Source organism: Aulonocara stuartgranti, assembly GCF_965226115.1.
Source record: "Aulonocara stuartgranti genome assembly, chromosome: 22".
Classification (NCBI taxonomy): domain Eukaryota; kingdom Metazoa; phylum Chordata; class Actinopteri; order Cichliformes; family Cichlidae; genus Aulonocara; species Aulonocara stuartgranti.
Window position 1 is genome coordinate 22,903,315 of NC_138957.1, and position 20,539 is coordinate 22,923,853.

Consider the following 20,539-nt stretch of genomic DNA (forward strand, 5'->3'; position numbering starts at 1 on the left):
ACCACTTATAAGGTGGTCCATACAAGATGTTCATATGATCATGTGACCACAAAGCAGGAGAGGCCAGTCGAAAACCTGGCAGACACCAAATGTGGTTTAAAAGCATCCAGATCTGCAAAACCAGCACCACATGAACCAAATCCTGGAGATTTGGATTATCTTGACTGGATTCTTATTCAGATTATTTTAAGCCTTTAAGTGATGAAGCTGGTGAAATTTAGTAGCCAATTTTTAGGTTTAACTGCAGAAAGTACAGAAAGTTATGGGAAAGATCAGATTTTCGTTTTCCTCTGGGGCAGGCCAAAGTCTGAACATACTTGGCTTCAGCACATTGAGAGCTTTTCGGGCTCAGCTGCCCAGGGTTAACTTTAACACCGCGTCAGTGCACTCTGCTCTTCAATGAAAAATCTGCACTCAAGGCGTATTTAAAGTTTCCCTGTCCAAAGTCTTTCTAAAGTCATTTGTCTCTTATCTTTGTGTCGTTTTTTTCTAATCTCCGTCCTCATCTTTACTGACTCATCCTGAGTAGAAAAAGAGGCTCAACTTTCCAATTAAATTAGCAAAAAGCTGAGTGGATGCCAGGAATGACTGGCAGCACATCGGACTTCTTTTGGGTTGTAAATCTTGGCTGCCTTTAGAGCTTCGTGGATGAAGCACACACCTCATCCTCACTAGCATTTGCAGTTAACTCTTGGAGTATGTTTTATCAAACAGGATAATTGCCATCTGGGACTAAGAGAAGGCAGCACAACAGTTACACTCTCAATCCCTTAGCTTTTTTTTTTTTTTTTTTTAACTTTTCCTCTTGAAGGAAACAGCCTCAGGTTCAGTCAGTAACATCTGCTAAACTCTAAAGACCAAAAAGAATAAAATGAGCCATTCCTGAAGACGTACAACTGCAACTCTACCAAATTTATTGCAACAGAATTGAAACGCACAAACTCTACATCTGCATTTGAGTCACAGTAGCAGCAGGTGTCCTCTTCTTCTCTTCTCCCTCCCCTCTTTTGTAGCTTATAAAAACTCTTAGATGTGTCACTTGATGTAAGACGAATACAATAAAATAAAATAAAATCCTAATTACAGAGAAAATAACCAGGTAGGAATAAGTGATATATCTGCCACTGTATCTCAGATTCTTTAATATCTTGTTCAAAATTCAAAATCTACAGATGTTCATATTTAAGAAGGACCCAGTGAATAGCTTTCACTTTTCAAAGGTGCTCATAGGGTCACTGAATATTCATACAGACCGGTCGAGTATCCTGGGTCGGTGAGGAGAGAGGATAACTGGCTGCGTGCCAGTAATGTCATTAACGCTGTTAGTAATACTGCACTCAAACTAATGGTTGCACGCAAACACTTGGGCACTTTTGAGCTAATTTTCCTGCAACACAAGAAGAAGTGTTCAATCTGGGGTCCTTTTAAACCTTTTTATACCTGAGAGATTACACAAAGTGTCACGGGTTTAACTAAAGGTGCGGTGCTCTGATCACACATCATCCCTCGTAGTTTTTTAGCACACGTGGATGAAACGGTCCAGATGGTTGAATCAAGTCTGCGTGCTTGCACTTCGTCATTTGATATCCGTGTCTGTAAAGATGTTTGTGAAAATGTTCTAATTTGAAAGTTATTTGCCTTTTTTTGACTGTGAGTCACTAAGTTTGATCAGAGCATTATGTTGTCAGTGCTGCAGATGAAAAGAATAATAATACTGGAACTAAGTAAGGAGTTAATATAGCAGATCTTTGCATCCTTTCTCATTTGCTGCTAATGATCTCAGGTTTGGATGCTGTTGCTGTTAGACGCATTAGATCCCAAATCATTTGTAATTCACCACAGATTGGTTGCAGCATGATGTAGTTTGTTGTTGTCATGAGCGCGAGGCTGTCAGTGTAGGATGGCAGGTGGTTAGTCCTTTTGAATACAGTTTGCATAATGAAACAATTTAAATCTGCCATTTGAAACACACTCACTCAATCACTTCTTTATTTACTTGTTTTTTACATCAGTGTGCCTAAATAAAAAAGGAGGCAAAAAGTTAGACGATCCATTGCACATCCAGACTCATTTTAAAACAGAAAATTGTCAGTACTTGTATGTCTTATGTACTCTACAGTAAATTAGAATTGGGTTGGGTTCACTTTTATGGTTTGACTGACTAGCAAAAACCTGCCCTGCCGGTGGTTTTTGCCAGGCCTGAGGCCTTTTTTACTTTGCTCATGTATTAATACACAGACATGTCTGTTCATTTGTCTTGTTATTCTGCTTATCTTCATTATATCACCGTATATATAGTCGGTTGTCAAAAATGTCTGTTCATAAACAACGACGTTGCTGTTTGTTTTGAGCTCAGCTGCTACACAGAAGCTATATAGATGCTGATAATCCTGGTACCCTAGCTTTTGGTTTGCTGCCACATCGCAGGAGTCTCGCTCTCTTTCTTAAAGTTTCACACGGATCACATGAAAGCATGACCGGAATATAATTGTTAAATTGTGAATCATCTCCACGGCAGTCCTATAAAAACATTTGAAGGTACTTGCATGCTTGGGATTAGTTTACAAATATTGACTGCGTCACGGTGATAAAAGTCGTACAGAATCTTTTATTCTTGTCGTTTCCCTTTCATTCGTTATTTGTACTGCACCTCTCTTTGTTTGATGGCGTAAACTCCCAGCACTGGTAACTATTGTATGCTTTCTAAAGTAAACACAACATAGTTTTTTGCTGGTGTCACATTTCATTGCCGAATGTTAAGGCTAGCAGGTTTAGTGAGACGGAACAACAACAACAACAAATGAGCAGAGAAGCAAAGCAAGAAAACAAAACCTACCTTGACTTACTTCCATTGACCTATATTTGCTTTGTTTATTTGTTTTTCCCCCCAGAAATAAGACAGCAGTACCACACTGGATAAATCCTCACTAACAAGTTTTTACAACGTTACTGCTCTAGTAGCATGTTTCATTAGGTTTAATTACATTTATACTTTTGCATAATCGCAATCAACTTGTCTGTTAACAACTACTGTAAAGTTGTGTGTTGCAGCAGTTGAGCGTTGTTCATATTCATTTGCCTTTATCAGCTTTAAGCATGTGTGTGTGTTTGTGTGTGTGTGTGGGTGTGATATTCCATCAGAAGTGTAGGCGGCGTCAGAACTTGTCGTCTGGAGGTTTAGTGCAGTCCTGAACTGGTCAGGGCAGGCACTTGTCATTCTTATGACTTGCTGTCATACGTGCTGATGTGAAACAATAATGTTGGTTACAAGACAAAAACAAACACACCAGTGTTTAACTGCTTTCAGCAGCCTCATGTGGTGAGCTTAGGGGTGGTGTGTGCGTTCTTACCGAGGTTTGCACTCACTCAGAGGCAGCTTTAGGGTTATGTTTTTATTCAAATGTCAGTGAGAGGCAAAAGTGTACTGAGACAGGCAGTGCTTGGCCACACTGGAGGCTGGAAAGAAGAAATGCACTAACGAGAGATAGAGAAAGTAGATTGATATCACCTCCTCTGTTTTTTGTTTTTTTTTTTTTTGGTGGGGGGTTTTTCTGCCTTGTCTAGCTTGCAGCTCCCTTGTGGTTAGAAACCTCAGTGGGGGTGTTTGTGGGAAGATGCACACTCCAAAACACATACATGCACACGGTCTCTTTAAAAGTGGGCAGCCCCCTTGGGCAGCCCCTTTGGGCCATGCATGTGGGGGTTACAGTAATACAATGTTGGATAGTGGGGGGGTACTGTAGTGTGCAGGGCTTGAGGTGGTTGAGCTACAGTGGTGTGTGTGTGTGTGTGTGGGTATGTATCGGGTCTGGGTGACACACGAGTACTCTGACTCTGGGGCAGAAGTAGGTCAGATCTGCTGTCAGCAGCTTGTCAAAACCTCACCGTAACCAGCTTCACCTATTCAGATGTGCAGGGCCGCTTTAACATCAGAGGCCTTTGATGGTCATTTGTTGGCCTGTTAATTTCTGGGTCAGCAGATTATCCTAATAATGATTAGAAATTAACCACACTGTAGACACAACGCTGACATCCAGTGTCTAGACAGGCTCAGATCACCAGGCCTTGCAGATTAAAACAACAGTGTGCAGGCACGTTACTTTAGCCTCAAACCTGGAAAACTTAAGGCCAGCGATGTCGTTTATTTTGATTTTTGAAGTGTAAGGTAAGCTTGCTAGCTGTGTTGTGTTTGAATTGGCTGCAGTTCGTATGGTGGGCCAGACAGAGTGCTAACTAGCCAGCCTGTTAGCTAAGAGGGCTAAAAATAAACATTAAGATGACCAGGCTATTACAGGCTGCTAAGCAAGCTGACACAACATACAGTCAAGGTCTCATCTCTCCTTTCCTCTCCTGTTTTATTTGCTAACGCTAACATTGCCTGTATTTCTTCTTTAATTCTAAAGAGATGATCACGATCCTTTCTCCAAAGTTCAATCTAAAATAAGTGTGAGCTTAAATAATGAACCGTATGTGAAATATTCCAGTCCTGTGACACAATCCTAGCTTTGACACAGACCCTAATTAGAAATGAATACAAATCAATGTGTAATTTCTTATATAAATATGCACTTGTTTGTCGCTCAGATATTTGCTCAGAGATACTGGCAGCTCAGCGACACAGGCACGACGTCCTTGTCGTCACCAGATGACGCACCAGTCGTGCTAATTCATACAGATGCCACACTCAACATGTATGGATGCTTCTTCAGGATCCAATAAATTTACTACTACTCATAATATTTAGCATGCAGTGTTGATGCTGTGACTGGGTGTAAAAACAGGGCCACTGTTGAGTCAAGGCAGCACCACCAGAGGAGACCTTGCATGTGTCGTGACGTGAGCAGACTGGTTTGCTCGTCAAACGGACAAGAACACAACAGCCACTGATGAAAGAACTTGTTGATGTCTGTTCAGCTAAGCCATCGTTATCAGTGTACCTCTCTGTACGTCTGTTTTCTCTGTTTGTTGTGGCTAATCTGTTGGAATAATGGGAATAATGAGATTACTGCTAAATTGTTAGCTGTGTTGTAGCCACAACATGCAGTAGTGTGCAAAAGCCTTGAAGTACTCACAAATGAGCCTTGAGCTCATTCCTATGTATTTTGATAGGAAAATTAGAAATGGTGCAGCAGTTTATTGAAACCATGAACTCTACGTCTAACCCAAGGACCTAGCTGAAAATGGATGGAAGAGCAGTCAGTGTCCTAGCAAAAACATCAAAAGAGCCTCAGAGAGCCTGAACAGCTATTGACTACTATTGACTAAGACAACTTGAAAGACTTTAAAGACTAAATGGCGAGACAGTCTGGCTCCTTGGAAACAAAATATAAAGAAATGATTTAAAATTTTCAACCCATAAAACCAGATATAACCAGTGTAACTCTTTTATAATTAATTGAATTGGGCAAATTAAATTTTTATTTAGATGTCACTGCGAGCTGTGTGGTTGTTGTGCCGCAGGTTTGTTGACACGTCTGTAGTTCTGCTCTCTGACTGAAAACAAGGAGGCTCAGATTAATCGTCTCTCAGACTCAGCTGCTCCTAATTATGCTCTCAAGTGAATTTGGGTTAATGTTAGTATATTAGTTTTGCCAGAGTTATGTAAATAGATCTAATATATCATTTCCCACACCAAATGAACACACCTCCTGCCTTATGCAAGTGGGTGGAATAATTTTATTCTAGTTGTTTGAGCTACTCAGATGCATAATATGCGCAGACATCATATAATAACACACAAAAGGAAATGATGTTTTAGGCAAGAATGCAATGTGTGGTGTCTCGTTTTCAAATTCCCTGATTTAGTCCATTTTGTTTTGTGGTGGGGAGACTTTTCTGACGTCACTAGTCAGCCTGTCAGTGACTAGAAGGTTAACCTTGGCTGAACTCGCAGTAAAACAATTTTTGTGGTGTCTCGTCATTTCATGGCGATGGTTAAAGCAAGCAGAGACATTTGGCGTCTATTTTGAGAGAAGGCAGCTGGGAGTTTCAGGTGAGGCTGGGACTGGGGATTAATTTAGAGCTGCTTGGACACCACAGGGATAAAACCAAGTCGGTGGGAGGCTCTTCTAAGTGTTTTAATATGCGTGTGTGTTAGAGTGCATGTAAGTGAACAGCACTTATATTATGTCATATTCATGCCACCCGGTATAGTGATCTAAGCGCTGTGTAATGAGTAGGAGATTTGTCATTGAGGCTACAGCACATTGATACACATGTGCCCCCCTGTACTCCCTGCACTGCAGCACTGCTGCACCATAACACTAACAGCCAGCTTCCGTCTACCTCCCAACCACGCTCTGTTTCTCTTGCTCTCTTACCCCTGCCATCTGCTCCCCAAAAACTGGCCAGTGGTTGTTTTTCATGGGAAAATCATCTACAGAAAAAGGCTGTTCAAGTCTTTTTGCACATGCAAAGGTTTGCGCAGCATCCTGCGTGTTTACATGCCGCTTTTAGGGTGTAGATAACTGAAATGTAGACAACAACAGAAGATAACTCTTCTGAAACAGAACACTAAACATCTGCCAGCGACATATTTATATTTCATTTTATCACTCTCCCACACAAGTGCACGCAAACGCAGACGCGCACACATTTTTAAAGCCACATACTGTGCCAACCAACAAAGGTTTTTTTCTTCTGAGACTTTCTTCAGTGTTGGAAACATTTGACTTGAGCCAACTCTCTTACCCAGTTAAAGGCCCTGAGAATTTCCTAGTTTACATAACAGTCATAATAAGCATAGCATAATAAGTATGTGCGGTATTAGGAATATCGAAGATATTTAGTACAGAAAAAAATTAAAAGGCTAATGTATAAATATACTAAAATATCCTGCTGCTGATACACATGTCTCGGCTTTGGATATCAGCCAATAACTGAGTACACAACCAGTATCAGTATTTAATAAGCGATAAACTGTCATCCTCAGTGTGAGTAAGAGACTGTGAATCAGTTTGTTTTTTTTAAACTCAGTCACAGTAGAGTACAAATAGGAAAACGACCTCCCTGCAATTTGTGAAAAATCTGTCATTTACTGACCGCTTTCATGTATCTGCGGTGACAAACTGGTATCCCAGAGATTGAGAGTGCAACACCCTCAACCTCTGTGTGACTGTTTCCTATCACAAGGCAAGTGCACAGGTCACCTGGTTGGAGGAAACCTGTCTCCAAACAGTTGCAGTCCAGTCACTCTTTGTCATTTTGGCGAAGGTTTGCAAATAATTGCGGTCACATTTATAAATATAGACAGCTTGATTGCATTTTGTTGGCAATCTGAGTCAGTCTGTGAGCTCAACCTTCTCTTTATAATAGAGACCGCAAGTCAACTGGTTTCCCAATAGCTTTATTCAGGTTATATTCCTATATAAAAGGAAGGTTGCTGAGTATCTCTGTCATTTTGCAGTCGAATCTTTGTCCTGCATAAACTGTATAACATTTGTGGAGGAATTTCTTTCAAATTATGTGGAATCCCAAACAGGTTTGCAGTTTTATGCAGATTTATTACAGTTAATTGCAGTATAATACAAAAAATTGCAAGTTCGCCGGATTCAGTTGCAGACTGATAGCAGTATGACTGCAAGTGGTTGACGACATGGTCCCCGCCTTCAAAAGCAAGAAGATTAAAGGGTCATGGCACATGATTGCAACAATAATTTTGATTCTCTTGCGTGACTTTAGCGTTAAGCAGTATTTAAAATTAGCTTAAAATTGACCCAGTTGACTACATCTTGCTAGATTGCTCTAAGAAGAAGTGCAATAAAAGCTTCCAAGTGTTAACTGTAACAAAACAAAACAAAGAAAGAGTGAAGTTGCCAGCCGTCCACTCGTCCACAGTGTGTTTGCTATAAATCACGGCTAGCTGACTAGCTACAGTTAAAATTTCTGGACTCAAAAGCATTCACACCACATGGTCACAAGTTGACCGTGACTCAGAGGGAGACTTTATTCCGAATGTAGTCAAGGTGTAAGGGCTGTAGATGTAATGGTTTTTTTTTTTGGAGATTAAACAGGCAGGCTGTGATGAAGAGAGGTGAAGCGTGGCTGGCACAGTGTGCAGGCAGACTGATGGCAGAGACCGGGTGAGCTGGCTTGGCAGACAGCTAGAGTGGGCAGGCAGGGAGAAAGGAGCTGCTGCCGGTGAGCTTGAGGAGCTGAAGCTTGAGAGCAGGCGGAGAGGTGGGGGTGAAATCTAAGCACAATGAAATGAAATGAGTTTAACTCACTCACAAACACAATAAACGTGATAATGGTGTCTCTCCTGTGATGTCTGTCAGATAGCGACTGGAGAGTCGAGTAGATGTATGGCTGGTGATGAGCTGATGAGCCACCGGTTTTAGATGCTGATCGAATTGACTGCAGGAAATGTGAATGGTGCTACAACTACAAGTGACACACAGAGAGGCAATAGGACAGGAAAACAAGAGACACAGAAGAAAGGAGACAGGAAGGAGTACAACAAGGGTCATGACACTGACAGCAGTCTGTGAAATTAGATTACACAATTCCCTGCCCTTTTTATCTTTCTTTGGATCACAAATCCTTAATCATAATAATGCACAATATTAGGCTACTGATCTTGGAGTAATAAAATGCCTGCCTCTTTATTTTTATTTACTCAATGCACAAAAGCATCTGCAGCCCCTGCAGAATGTGAATTTGATCCTGGCGTCCTTGTAATCTATATGTACCTCTATATAGGTCAGCGTGGCATTGTTTACAGAGTGCACACGTGCTTCACTGCTCTGCAGCAACACAACTTATGTTTACATATGTGAAACAGTGATGATTTGAGAAAAGAACACACATAATTAATAATAATTAATTCAATTGGTCTGTCAGAAAAATGATGAAAAATATATATCATAACATCCTGAAATCCAACGCCTATCCCTCACATAATGCGTCTGATTAACAGTAAAACCTTTCTAATATTTAAAGTTTTATATAAAAAAGGATAACTTTTCATATAAAACAGGTTATCAATTATTTTGACTGTCCAAGAATACCTTGAAAATGTTTCCTGATCTCACACCTGTGGTTACGTCTTGGTTACGAGCCAAGATTGTTGTTTGCACTCAACTTTCAAAGGCGTTGGTGGATGTGAGGGACAAACAGACTGAGCGGCAGGTGCAATATGTTGCACTGTAATCAAACAAATCAAACACTGTTCTCATTTTACTACAGCAGTCTGAAATTAAAGTAAATGAAGCGTGGATTATATGTTTCATGCTTTATCATATCTTATTCTGTCAGCATCCATGGTGGCAACCAACACTGTCGTAGACAAACAGTGAGATTGTAAAGAGGTTCGTTGTGCTAACACACATATGTGATGATGTGGACTGTGGATCATAGCAGGACCGCTGCCTTTGAGCAGAGTAGCCTCCACCATTAACTAAAGGTTAGCTTGCTGTTGAGGCTACGCCTGGCTCGTGTCCCAGCTTCTGTAAAGTTAAATATCTACTGTACATTATACAGCTTCAGGTAGCCCACCATCGCCAGAGTACAATCATCCTTAAATTTGTGATTTGGAAATACAATAAGACCGACTAGATTAAAATAAATATTTGTTGCTGTCTCAAAAGTTGAACATATTTTACAGTATTTGGAATCTAGTTGTTTTCAGTTCTTGCAGAGTGCTAAGTAGTTGTTTTTTACTGTGCCAGCTCCTCATTAAAAAAATTTCTAGGCTGGTTTCGCTTTCCATGAGAACAATGTTTAAAACTGGTTCTAAACCTAACACTGAGCTGTGGAAGAAATTAAGTACTGCGCCTTTGAAACAAGATGAAGCCAACAATCACATATACGTAAGCTCAATTTTCTCTTTACAGCAGTTAAAACAACGAAAAAAAGAAACATGAAATATTTTCGGTGAGTTAGTCACGTTAAGTTCAAATCGGGATTTGTTTGTTTGGGGTTGTGTGCTATGGGAAGCCGCTGGCTCCAACTGTTGTTGTTGCCGCTTGCTTTCCAGCTCCACCCCTGCGCCCAAATTAGATGTTCTCGGCTTTGCATAACTGATAAGACTTGCATGGTTTTCATGTCTGCAAAGTCAACTTGCTTTGCAGAAGCGAGTCATGAGTCAGCACTGAAAAAGAAAGAGGATCAGGGGAACGGAGAAGGTGGATGAAGTGAGAAAGACAGCGCTCGCTCTGATTTCACGTTTGTGTCACAGGTAATCTGGTCTGTGGAGCAAGAATAAACACTCACTAAAATAGACTCGGGTTATGCGTGTTTAGTGTGTGCACTGAAGAGTCAGAAATCCTGTGTGTGTGTGTGTGTGTTGCTCTGTGAGACATGGGACATGGCAGACTCTTAATTTGTCTGACCTTGAACTTCACAGGCATCTCCTTTGCTTCCCTCCTGTTCTTATTTTCCTCTCATCTTCTTCAGTAGGATTTTTAAAGGTTCATTGCAAGCATTTGTCTTAGTTGTGTTTCAGTCTGTGAGTGAGTCTTTCCTTGCATTTCACTCGGTTGCTCCCTGGAAAGCTGAGTTTCAGTTCTATATAAGCTGGTGCCGCATGTGTGTGGACTGATGATTAGAAACCATGCATTGCTGTCTGTGTGTGTGTGTTTGAGGACTACAAATGCAGGATGAATAGTGCTGCCTGAGCAGGAGATTGCAAGCTACTGTCCTTAAAGGCACCCATCCTCATATTTACAACCTACACAAAATTAATTTAGGCCTAAAAAGGATCTGAAGAAGAGACTTGGACCATGGTGTTGGTGATGGTTTGCTATTAAGACTCGGGATTTCACTGTCAGAAGAGATGGATTAAAAGCTTCTTGTGTTTACCAAATTATTCAAATTGATTCAGCTCCTGTTTCATGGCAGTTTTCACCCTGACAACTCACGCTGTTTAGCATTTCTTTGGTTAATGCGGCCGTTTGTGCTCAGCAGGTGTCCTCTCCCAGTCACTTGAGTTATTTTTGAGTATCACAAAAATGAAGCACGTCCAACCTTCAGTTAGTTTTATGCATTTCTTTATAGGTTTACTTCCAGGCAGAGAAATGTCATTATAGATAAGATAAGATAAGATAAGCTTTATTAGTCCCACACGTGGGAAATTTGTTTTGTCACAGCAGGAAGTGGACAGTGCAAAAGTTATGACGCAAAAATTAGAATACAATAAGAATAAATACAGTACACAACTGTACAGAATAGAATAAAATAATATACTATATACAGTAGAATAAAATAGAATAAAAATATACAATAAGATAAAAATAGAATACGAATGCTATATACAACTGAGTAAAAATACAACGATGCCAGAAAAGATTATTGCACTTAGTGTTATTGCACATGTGTGGATGTGTGTGTTTGTTCAGTTAAAGTCTTTGTTGTGGAGTCTGACAGCAGTGGGGAGGAAAGACCTGCGAAATCTCTCCGTCCCACACCGTGGGTGCCGCAGTCTCCCACTGAAGGAGCTGCTCAGTGCTGTCACAGTCTGCTGCATGGGGTGGGAGACGTTGTCCAACAGGGATGACAGCTTAGCCGCCATTCTCCTGTCACTCACCACCTCCACTGGGTCCAGAGGGCATCCTAGAACAGAGCTGGCCCTTCGGATCAGCTTGTTCAGTCTCTTCCTGTCCCCAGCAGAGATGCTGCCGCCCCAGCAGACCACACCATAAAAGATAGCAGAAGCCACCACAGAGTCATAGAAGGTCTTCAGGAGTGGGCCCTCCACCCCAAACGACCTGAGTCTCCGCAGCAGGTACAGCCTGCTCTGCCCTTTCCTGTAGAGGGCGTCTGAGTTATGAGTCCAGTCCAGTCTGTTGTTCAGATGAACACCAAGGTACCTGTAGCTGTCCACAGCCTCAATGTCCATACCCTGGATGTTCAGTGGTTGCAGTGGAGAATGCTTGTGCCTGCGGAAGTCTACCACCAGCTCCTTGGTTTTACTGGCGTTGATCTGGAGGTAGTTCAGCTGGCACCAGTCCACAAAGTCTTGAGTCAGTCCTCTGTACTCCTTGTCGTCCCCATCAGTGATGAGGCCGACTATTGCAGAGTCATCAGAGAACTTCTGCAGGAAGCACTGGGTGGAATTGTGGGAGAAGTCTGCAGTGTAGATGGTGAAGAGGAACGGAGCCAGAACCGTTCCCTGTGGGGCCCCCGTACTGCAGACGACCCTGTCCGACACACAGCCCTGAGTCCTCACATATAAATGTCATTATAATACTGAAATCAAATTGCAGAGTTGTAAAGCTTGAAATTGGCAGCGAGCATTAGGTACTATTTATTCAATCATTGTGTGGTAGTGTATGACTGTATGCATCAGCGCTGCCGTCATTTTTCACTAAAGCTATTCACTAAAATCTTGACTGTTACAGAAACTCCAGCTGTATACTTTTGGACAAAACATTTGCTAATCGAAGCTGCGTGACCTTAAATTTAAGGCTGTGCTATATAATACCAGTGCAATTTTTTTAACTTGACTTAGAGGTGTCACATGCCCATACCAGTCATATAGTCTCCACGCCTAGAGTGCACAACGAGACAAGCCCAGACATGTCTGAGGGCAAGAGCTGCACATCAGAGAGCTGCTTCAATGACCCTTCAACAAAGCTTAATACATTGTTCCAGCAAAAGGTGGGAACAACAAACGTCACCACCCAAGCTAAAAACACAAAGCTCTTGCAGCGGGTCATTTAGACAAAAGTAAACTAACGACTCAACCGACCATTGCTAGAGAACTTGCTAGTTGCACTCACTTACTGTGCAAGTTTAGTTACTTTAGTTATTAATAAACTGAAGCAGTTATGTCACATTTTTGCCTAAAAATCACTGGAAACTACAATCTAGGCTACTTTTGTACTTACATTTGACTTATTGTGTGTCACTGCTATAATCCTGCTGCTGATACCTTTAGTGTCAGTACTGTCAGTGACTGTAGCTCATTTGAAAAGAATACCCTTCATTTTCTTCACTCGTAAAGGCTGCTGCAATCACCAAGAAAACATTATTAATTGAAATATAGTTTTTAACCACTACTTTCCACCCCTTTTAAATTATTTCTTTTATTTTGAGACCCTGATGGTGTCAAAACTGATTATTAATATACTAAACGATTAGCAGAAAAATTGCTTTAGGAAATTCTCAATAGTTTATTATTAAGCAGTAAATTAAGAGCTGAATTTAGTGGTTGGCTGTAGCCCCTGAAGGCCTGTCATAGATGAAGAAACCAATTGACATCCTCACGATAAGTATTTAATCGTGTTGGTACTGTATCGGTTGTGTTTTTCTTCTTCATGTAGTTTTAAACTTCACATTGATGTGCGTACCATTTGGGGGGGAAAAAAACTCATTGCTTCCCATGACCAGAATTGCAGCGTCTCCACCCTGTTGGGAACCATAAATTATGTCCACCATCACACATGAAGTATTTGGAGATATGTGGCCAACCAGATTGGAACATTTTGTTGGTGTTGTTGTTGTTGGCATGTTTCAACATGGAGACTTTCAGCACATCGCGTTCCCTCTGTCTTGACCGTGGAGATTCTGATGTTCTTTCTGTTGTTGTGCTCAAATCCAAACATAATTCACAAGAACATTTGGGGCATATTTGTATTTTAAATGTACGCCCGGAAAGAAGAGGGGCCGTTATGTAATCTGCTGCAGTGTGTGAGGTCAGGTGATGAGGGTCCTGTCTGTTTGTGCGCGATAAAATATTCAGGACCATCTCGGGGACATCATGAATCTTAATGAGGACATGTGAGTACACTAGGAGTGGAGGAAAGAAAGAAACTCTGTTGATCTGTCTCTTCTCCCCTCCATCGCTGGTTCCTCCCACCATCCACCTGTCAAAAACCCTCCTTCCTTCCACCCTTCCTCCCGTCACCGCTCTCCTTCCCTCACTCTAATTTTATTTACTTTCTCAATCTCTCGCTAAGAGGCTCGATAAGAGTCTTAGCACTGTTATTTTGCATGTGTGCTGTTCACGTGGCAAGCATTAGTGTGTGTTGGGTGTGATGAATCGTGCGGTCTCCATGGGTTTTAATCCAGTGGGCCACTGCGCACAAAAACACACTTTGGAATTCGGCTCTGTGGGAAATTGTATTGAACTTCCATGCAGACTGTGTTTCTCTGTCTCTCCGTGAAGCGCGCTATTAGCTGAAGGCCTTCCCTTCTTGTACTCCTCTTTCTCCTTCTCCTTTTTAAAGATAGTTTTTTTTCATCTGCATGTCTGTCGTTTCTTCTCGCCACACACACAAGCCCTCTGTTTGAGACAATAGCTCAACTTGAAAACATTTTAGCTCATAAAACACATGGCATTCTTTCATCCTTCCCGTCCAGTTTCAAAGACTGTCCGAGTGTCTGCGCGGATGAATCATGTGCTGAAACCAATTACACCGTTTAAAAATGAACTCTTTTCATACGAGAGAACACATACGTATGTGTCTGCCTGAATTGTGGTAGAAGCATGCTGATACTTAAAAAAACCCAAAAAACTCACACTTATAAATTCAAACACGTGTGACTTGGTTAGCCAAGTTACAGAAACAGACCTTTTCTCTATGCTGTGACCTTGTATATAACTTTGGTTTTATGTGTCCAGATTTGAATTATTGGTGAGTTATTGGAAGATTATTTTGTTGGTATTTTCACAACTTTTAATTGTAAAAAGCAGCAGAAACACTGGTTTATTTTGAGATGCTTATCCACAGGCTTTATAATGAAGACTTTTGAATAGGAACTTGTTTTCGAAAAGATTTTGATTTCCCATTTTTCTTTTGTTTTTAAAATCTTTCGTCATTACTTTTTTTTTTTTGTGCCAGTATTTCGCTACGTATACTCGCTGGCCAGATTGTTATTTACACCTTGGTAGTATCTTCAGAGCTACTTTAATTCTTTGTGGCACAGAATCAACAAGTTGGTGGAAACATTCCTCAGAGATTTTGGTCCATATTGACTTGATAGCATCACACAGTTGCTGCAGATTTATCGGCTGCACATCCATGATGTGAATCTTCTGTTCTGCCACATCCCAGAAGGTGCTTTATTGACCTTCTGGTCACTCCAGAGGTTATTTGAGTATTTTGGTGACAGGAGTTGTTCTTAGCTGACAGGAGTTGCACCTTGTTTGATCTTCTACTCTTCTTCATACCTTGTGCAAGTGTTTTTGGGTTTTTTTAGTTATTGCCTTCCTGTCAGCTCAAAGCAATCTGACTTCTGGCTTCAACAAAGCATTTTCACCCAAACAACTGCTGCTCACTGGATATTTCCTCTCTTTCTCTGTAAACCCTAGAGGTAGTTGTGTGGGAAACTCCCATCAGATCAGCAGTTTGTGAAAAACTCAGACCAGCCTGTCTGGCACCAACAACCATGCCCCTTTTTTAGAGTCACTTAAATCACCTTTCTTCCCCATTCTGATGCTCATTTTGAACTTTAGCACACCATTTTGATCATGTTTATATGCCTAAATGCACCTCGTTGCTGCCCTGGGATTGGCTGATTAGATATTTGCATTAACAAGCAGTTGAACAGGTGTATCTAATGAAATGGACCATAAGTGTAGATTGCATATGCATCGGTGCCAAATTTTATGAGAAGCCTGTTTGCACTGTGTTTTATAGTTGCTGATAAATCATGTAAGAGAAAAAAGAAACGGCTGTAGTTTCTTTTATACAAGCTCAGTTGTTGTTTTTGCAGCTGATCGTTATCACCTTCAAGAATAAAACCACTCCCTCATCTAATCTCAGCTGATGCATGAAAAATCACATCACTCGCACCTTCCCACACCTACCGAGCTCATTAGGAGATAACAGTAGGACATGTTTAAGATTTAAGCAGCTGTAGCTCACTGCTGTTTTTCTCTCCTCTTGCCATTTTTCTTCCAGATTGATCAGCCATTCGATGGGGATTTTCAGAGGAGCTCCGCCTACCGTCGCCGCATTCCCTCCTCCTCCTCCGACCCCCTCCCCCCGCGACCTTTTGATCGCCCCCACCCACTCCGTCATCCAGCCCTCCATCCAGCCCTCCATACAGAAAATGACTCTGGAACTCACTGAATGGTCTTCTATATGGATTTTTACTGCTTGTAATAGACAGTAAGAAAAAAGAGGCGCAAACCTCGATGACAAAAAAGCCATAAACACCCACAACACACACATACACACACACACCCACACACACACACACACACACTCACACACACAACAAACACAGCTACACACACAAACACTTTCATACCAAATAAAGCTGTTTTGCAAGCAGTTTCTCTCACACCTTGACGTGCACACACAAAAGAAGCAAGTGCACAAAGCCACTCTTGGAATGTACCGCTTACTCTTCCCATGAAATTCAACTGCTTCCTTTATTTTTCTGAGATTCTCTACAGGCCTTGAGAAAGCAGATTTTATTAGATTTTTTCCCTTCTTCCCAATTTAAACAAGGATTAAAAAGGTTGGGAATTTCAATTTGCAGTGTTTTTGGAGGACAACTTTAGAGGACAGCTGATTGCTAATTTTTTTCCTTCTTTTTCTGGATCTGTGATACATCTGGGGATAGCAGATTAGTTTATCTGCAAATATTTAGTGTCTTTAACCTTTATAGTTTTAGTAGGACCCAGTTTAACATACATTTTATTACCTCGCAGGCTGGGAAGCATCTATTACAGTTATTCAGCACTTCTTGAACACTTAAGAAATAGATGTAACAAGTGTATAACTAGCAAGTTACAACCACTGATTGCATTTTGTAGCTTGTAAAGATTGTAATGAAGTTACTTCTAGAAAGTCACTACTCGTTTTAAAGTACAAGTAACTTGAATTGAGGAGTATTAGGAGTAGTATTGTTTTTGTACTGTAGTATTGTTAGAAGGGGTGCGCTTGTTTTCCTGTTGCTTGCATGCCCTCCAACATGCCTCCCCAGAACACAGAGGCTGACACCATGCAGGTCGGATCTCTGGTGGGTGGGGTTAGCAGCAAAAACTCCACCACATCAGGCTTGGATGAGGAGAAAGGAGGAGCAGGAGGCGAGACGGATGGATTGGGAGGCGGAGGCGGAGCGGCAGAAGGAGGCCGAGGAGGAGAGGAATCTGCTAGCGAAGGATCGATCGAAGGGATTCCTTTAAAGCGATGGGTGATGCACGGAGCCGTGATGTTCGGTCGGGAGTTCTGCTACGCCATGGAGACAGCGCTGGTGACGCCTGTGCTGCTGCAAATAGGTGAGCAGAGTCCAGATGATTTACATATGAAACATAGAAAGCCAACATCTGCAAAGTACTTCAGCTGCAAAATTGTTGTTTTTTAAAAATATCTGTTTCATGTGTTTTTTAAACTGTAGTTCAGGATCTACATCAAACTACAACGACCAAAATTATTAATTCACAAAAAAGGGAGGAAAAGAGCAGCAAGGTCTCACAATAAAGAGCAGCCACTCACAAAAAATGTTGATTCTGTCTTTCTGGACGTGGCGTTGACAGTGGGAGAAAGAATTTATCACTGGCTAGCTCACTGCTATCAGTGAGGTATAAAGTAGAGCAAAGAGTGTGTTGAAGACATTTCATGGTGTTGTGGAAAACATTTACTTCTAAGGATCGATGTTGGGATAAGCTCTGCAACATGTGCTTGACCAAGGTACCAGGGTTGTGACCAGCACTAGGCTGTCGTGTGGCCCGCCCATGGCTGGGTTCATGGGCATTAAGTTAATTGGTAATTCTAAACCGGTTGTAGGTGTGACTATGAGTGTGAATGGTTGCCTGTCTCTCTGTGACAGCCCTGACCCAAACTGACAACCTGTCCGAGTTCTACCCTGCCTCTTGCCCTATGACAGCTGGGATACGCTCCAGATGCTCCAACCCCTCAGATGGATGGATGGATGAAATGCTGTTGTCTCTTTAAATTGTAATGCCATTTAAGGGGACACCTTAGAAGCTAAAATGTCAGAGCACATATCTCATCTCCCCTTCACCTTGTTCGGATCTGCTTGGAGATTACCCGGCTTACACCCTGCCTCACAGCATGCACACACAGAGAACCAGACCTCCGGTCACAGTGGGCATGCTATCATTTAGAATAGAATAGAATAGAATTCAACTTTATTGTCATTGCACATGCACAGGTACAGGGCAACGAAATGCAGTTTGCATCCATCCAGAAGTGCTTTAGTGATATAGATATATTACAATATATATTAGCAATAATATAGATATGTAAGTATATTACAGAATGGGTCTATTATGGTATGTTATAATGTACACGGTATGAAGTATGTTGTGAATATTCTATAACTATAAGTATGTAGGCTGTAGTGAGTACAAGCTATGTACAGGCTATGAACAGGATATAAATATGAAAAACTATACAGAATATGAAATAAATAACTTTACAGAATCTGAGATATACAGCTATACAGAAATGGGAACTATGCAAGTTGTAAACAGTTGTAGGGTTAAAAATTATCGTATGTACAGAATGATTATTTACACAGAGCTATACAGTAGTGCAGTTAAGATAAGTGAGATATGTGGATAATTTCTACAGAGGTTGTATAAAGTGCTAGTGGTTGTGAGTGGTGGTTCAGTCCATGTTATTATTGTGTGTTTGAGGGTACAGTTGTCCATTGTGGGTGTGTGTATGTTCAGTCCATGTGTTAACGTGGGTCAGGAGGCGGAGTTCAGGAGTCTGACAGCTGTGGGGAAGAAGCTGTTCCGGTACCTGGTGATCTTAGTCCGGAGGCTCCTGTAGCGCCTCCCAGAGGGCAGGAGGGTGAAGAGTCCATGTGATGGGTGGCTGGGGTCTCTGATGATTTTCCCAGCCCTTTTCAGACACCGCTTCCTGTAGATGTCTTTTATGGCAGGAAGTGGTGCTCCGGCGATGCGCTGGGCAGTTTTCACGACCCTCTGCAACGCCTTCCGGTCCGAGGCAGAGCAGTTCCCGTACCAGACTGTTATACAGTTGGTCAGGATGCTCTCGATGGTGCAGCGATAGAAGTTCACCAGGATGTCTGAGGACAGGTGGTTCTTCCTCAGAGTCCTCAAGAAGAAGAGGTGCTGGTGAGCCTTCTTGACCAGTTTGGAGCAGTTGGTCGTCCAGGTGAGAGCCTCGGAGATGTGGACTCCCGAGGATTTGCACCCAGTGTCATCTTTGCCTTTTGAAAATATGCCAAGTCCAGTTCTGTCTGGAGGGTACTGGAGTCTGTAGAGGAGATGGAGAGGGTGTGAAGAGAAAAATGTGAGAAACAGCCATAGCATTATTTGTACTATTTGTAGTTTCCATGTAAACCCCCCTCTTGCTTCTTTTTTTTCCTCTTCAAATTTCTCCTTCCCCTTCATCCCAAACATGCACTTCAAGTGTTTGTTGCGTCGAAGGCCAGCACTGAGATCAGCCAAATGTTGGAAATTTAAAGGCTTTCAGCTGAATTCAAAAGACTGGTGTGCTCTTGATGCGTAATATTAAAGCAGGAAAAGGCATCACAAGTAACAAAAAAATATAGTGTGTCTCCTGTGGACACATTACACGGGGGAGCCGCTGCATGTTTTGGTTCTAATTTTAGCCCCGATTTAGCTGCCCTAGCCTAATTTTTTTTTAGATCAGAATATGTCTGAGCTCCTCTTAGTAGATTTTGAAACTGCCGGGAGGTACAAGCCCCACAGATTAGTCTGCTAAAACTAAAGCAGACAGAACAGTGACTTTATTTGTCACTGAGAGGAAAGATAATCCATTTGTGTTTTTCATTCATTTTGACCTTTTACTCGTCGTAATTAATGAGAAGGTTGCCTTTCATCCGAATAAAGGAGATTCCAGTCAGTACAATACAGATAAACCGTGCTTGTTGTTATTATTACTACCAAATGCTCCGTGCAAAGCATTTTTATTAATAAGTTACAAATAAAAACGTGTACATTTGCGTCACACGTCGCTGACAAAGTGACACGCCTGCAGCTTCGACAGACTTGCTTTATTTTAGGCCTGGAAAAGACTACAAATGATGTTAAGATCTCGTGAAGCTGACGTGCCTATCATGTTAGCAGCTGCTGAAAATTAGGTCGATGAGAGTGAACCAAGACTGTACAGTCAAGATCTGTAAAGTCATAAAACAAGCTGAGCGAGGGACTGCAGGGATTGGAGTGGTCTGAGAGCTCATTAGTATGAGAGATTTGGGGAATAATGTAATAATTTCAACAAACTGTTTGGAAAAAATGGCAGGTTGGAATTTACTTTGCTTGTGGTAATCTTGTACTCTGTCTGACATTTTGGCAAGATTTTACTTCCCGTCCTGTTTTGTCTGCCATACATCATGTTTTGGATAGTTTAGCAGGTCTAAAAATGGAAATGAACTCCATGTATGCTTTGGTTAACCATGGAGAGTTTTCCTCATTTCCTGTGCATGCTGATTAGCCTCATGGATGTATTAATAGATCTTAATATGGCATGTCAGCACATCTTTCTTCCAGTAGCAAAGTAGAGCTAAAAAAAATCCCCTCTGGACCAGAGTGATTTTGCCTCATAAAAACACCATTGTAAAGTGTTGACAGGACCATTATAACAGAGCTGGAAAACTGCTGGCAGAACAAACAAGGTGGAAGCAA

At 41.6% G+C, this 20,539-nt stretch overlaps 1 protein-coding gene across 1 annotated transcript in view; it reads left to right on the forward strand.

Moving 5' to 3' along the window:
- The window catches only part of slc45a4a (solute carrier family 45 member 4a), a 54,603-nt gene that overhangs the window by 4,551 nt on the left and 29,513 nt on the right, over positions 1–20,539 (forward strand). Inside the window, exon 3 of the mRNA XM_082520969.1 lies at positions 15,846–17,173. Within this exon, the coding sequence (XP_082377095.1) occupies positions 16,855–17,173 (319 nt within the window). The 5' untranslated portion in view covers positions 15,846–16,854. The remainder of the gene's footprint in view (positions 1–15,845; positions 17,174–20,539) is intronic.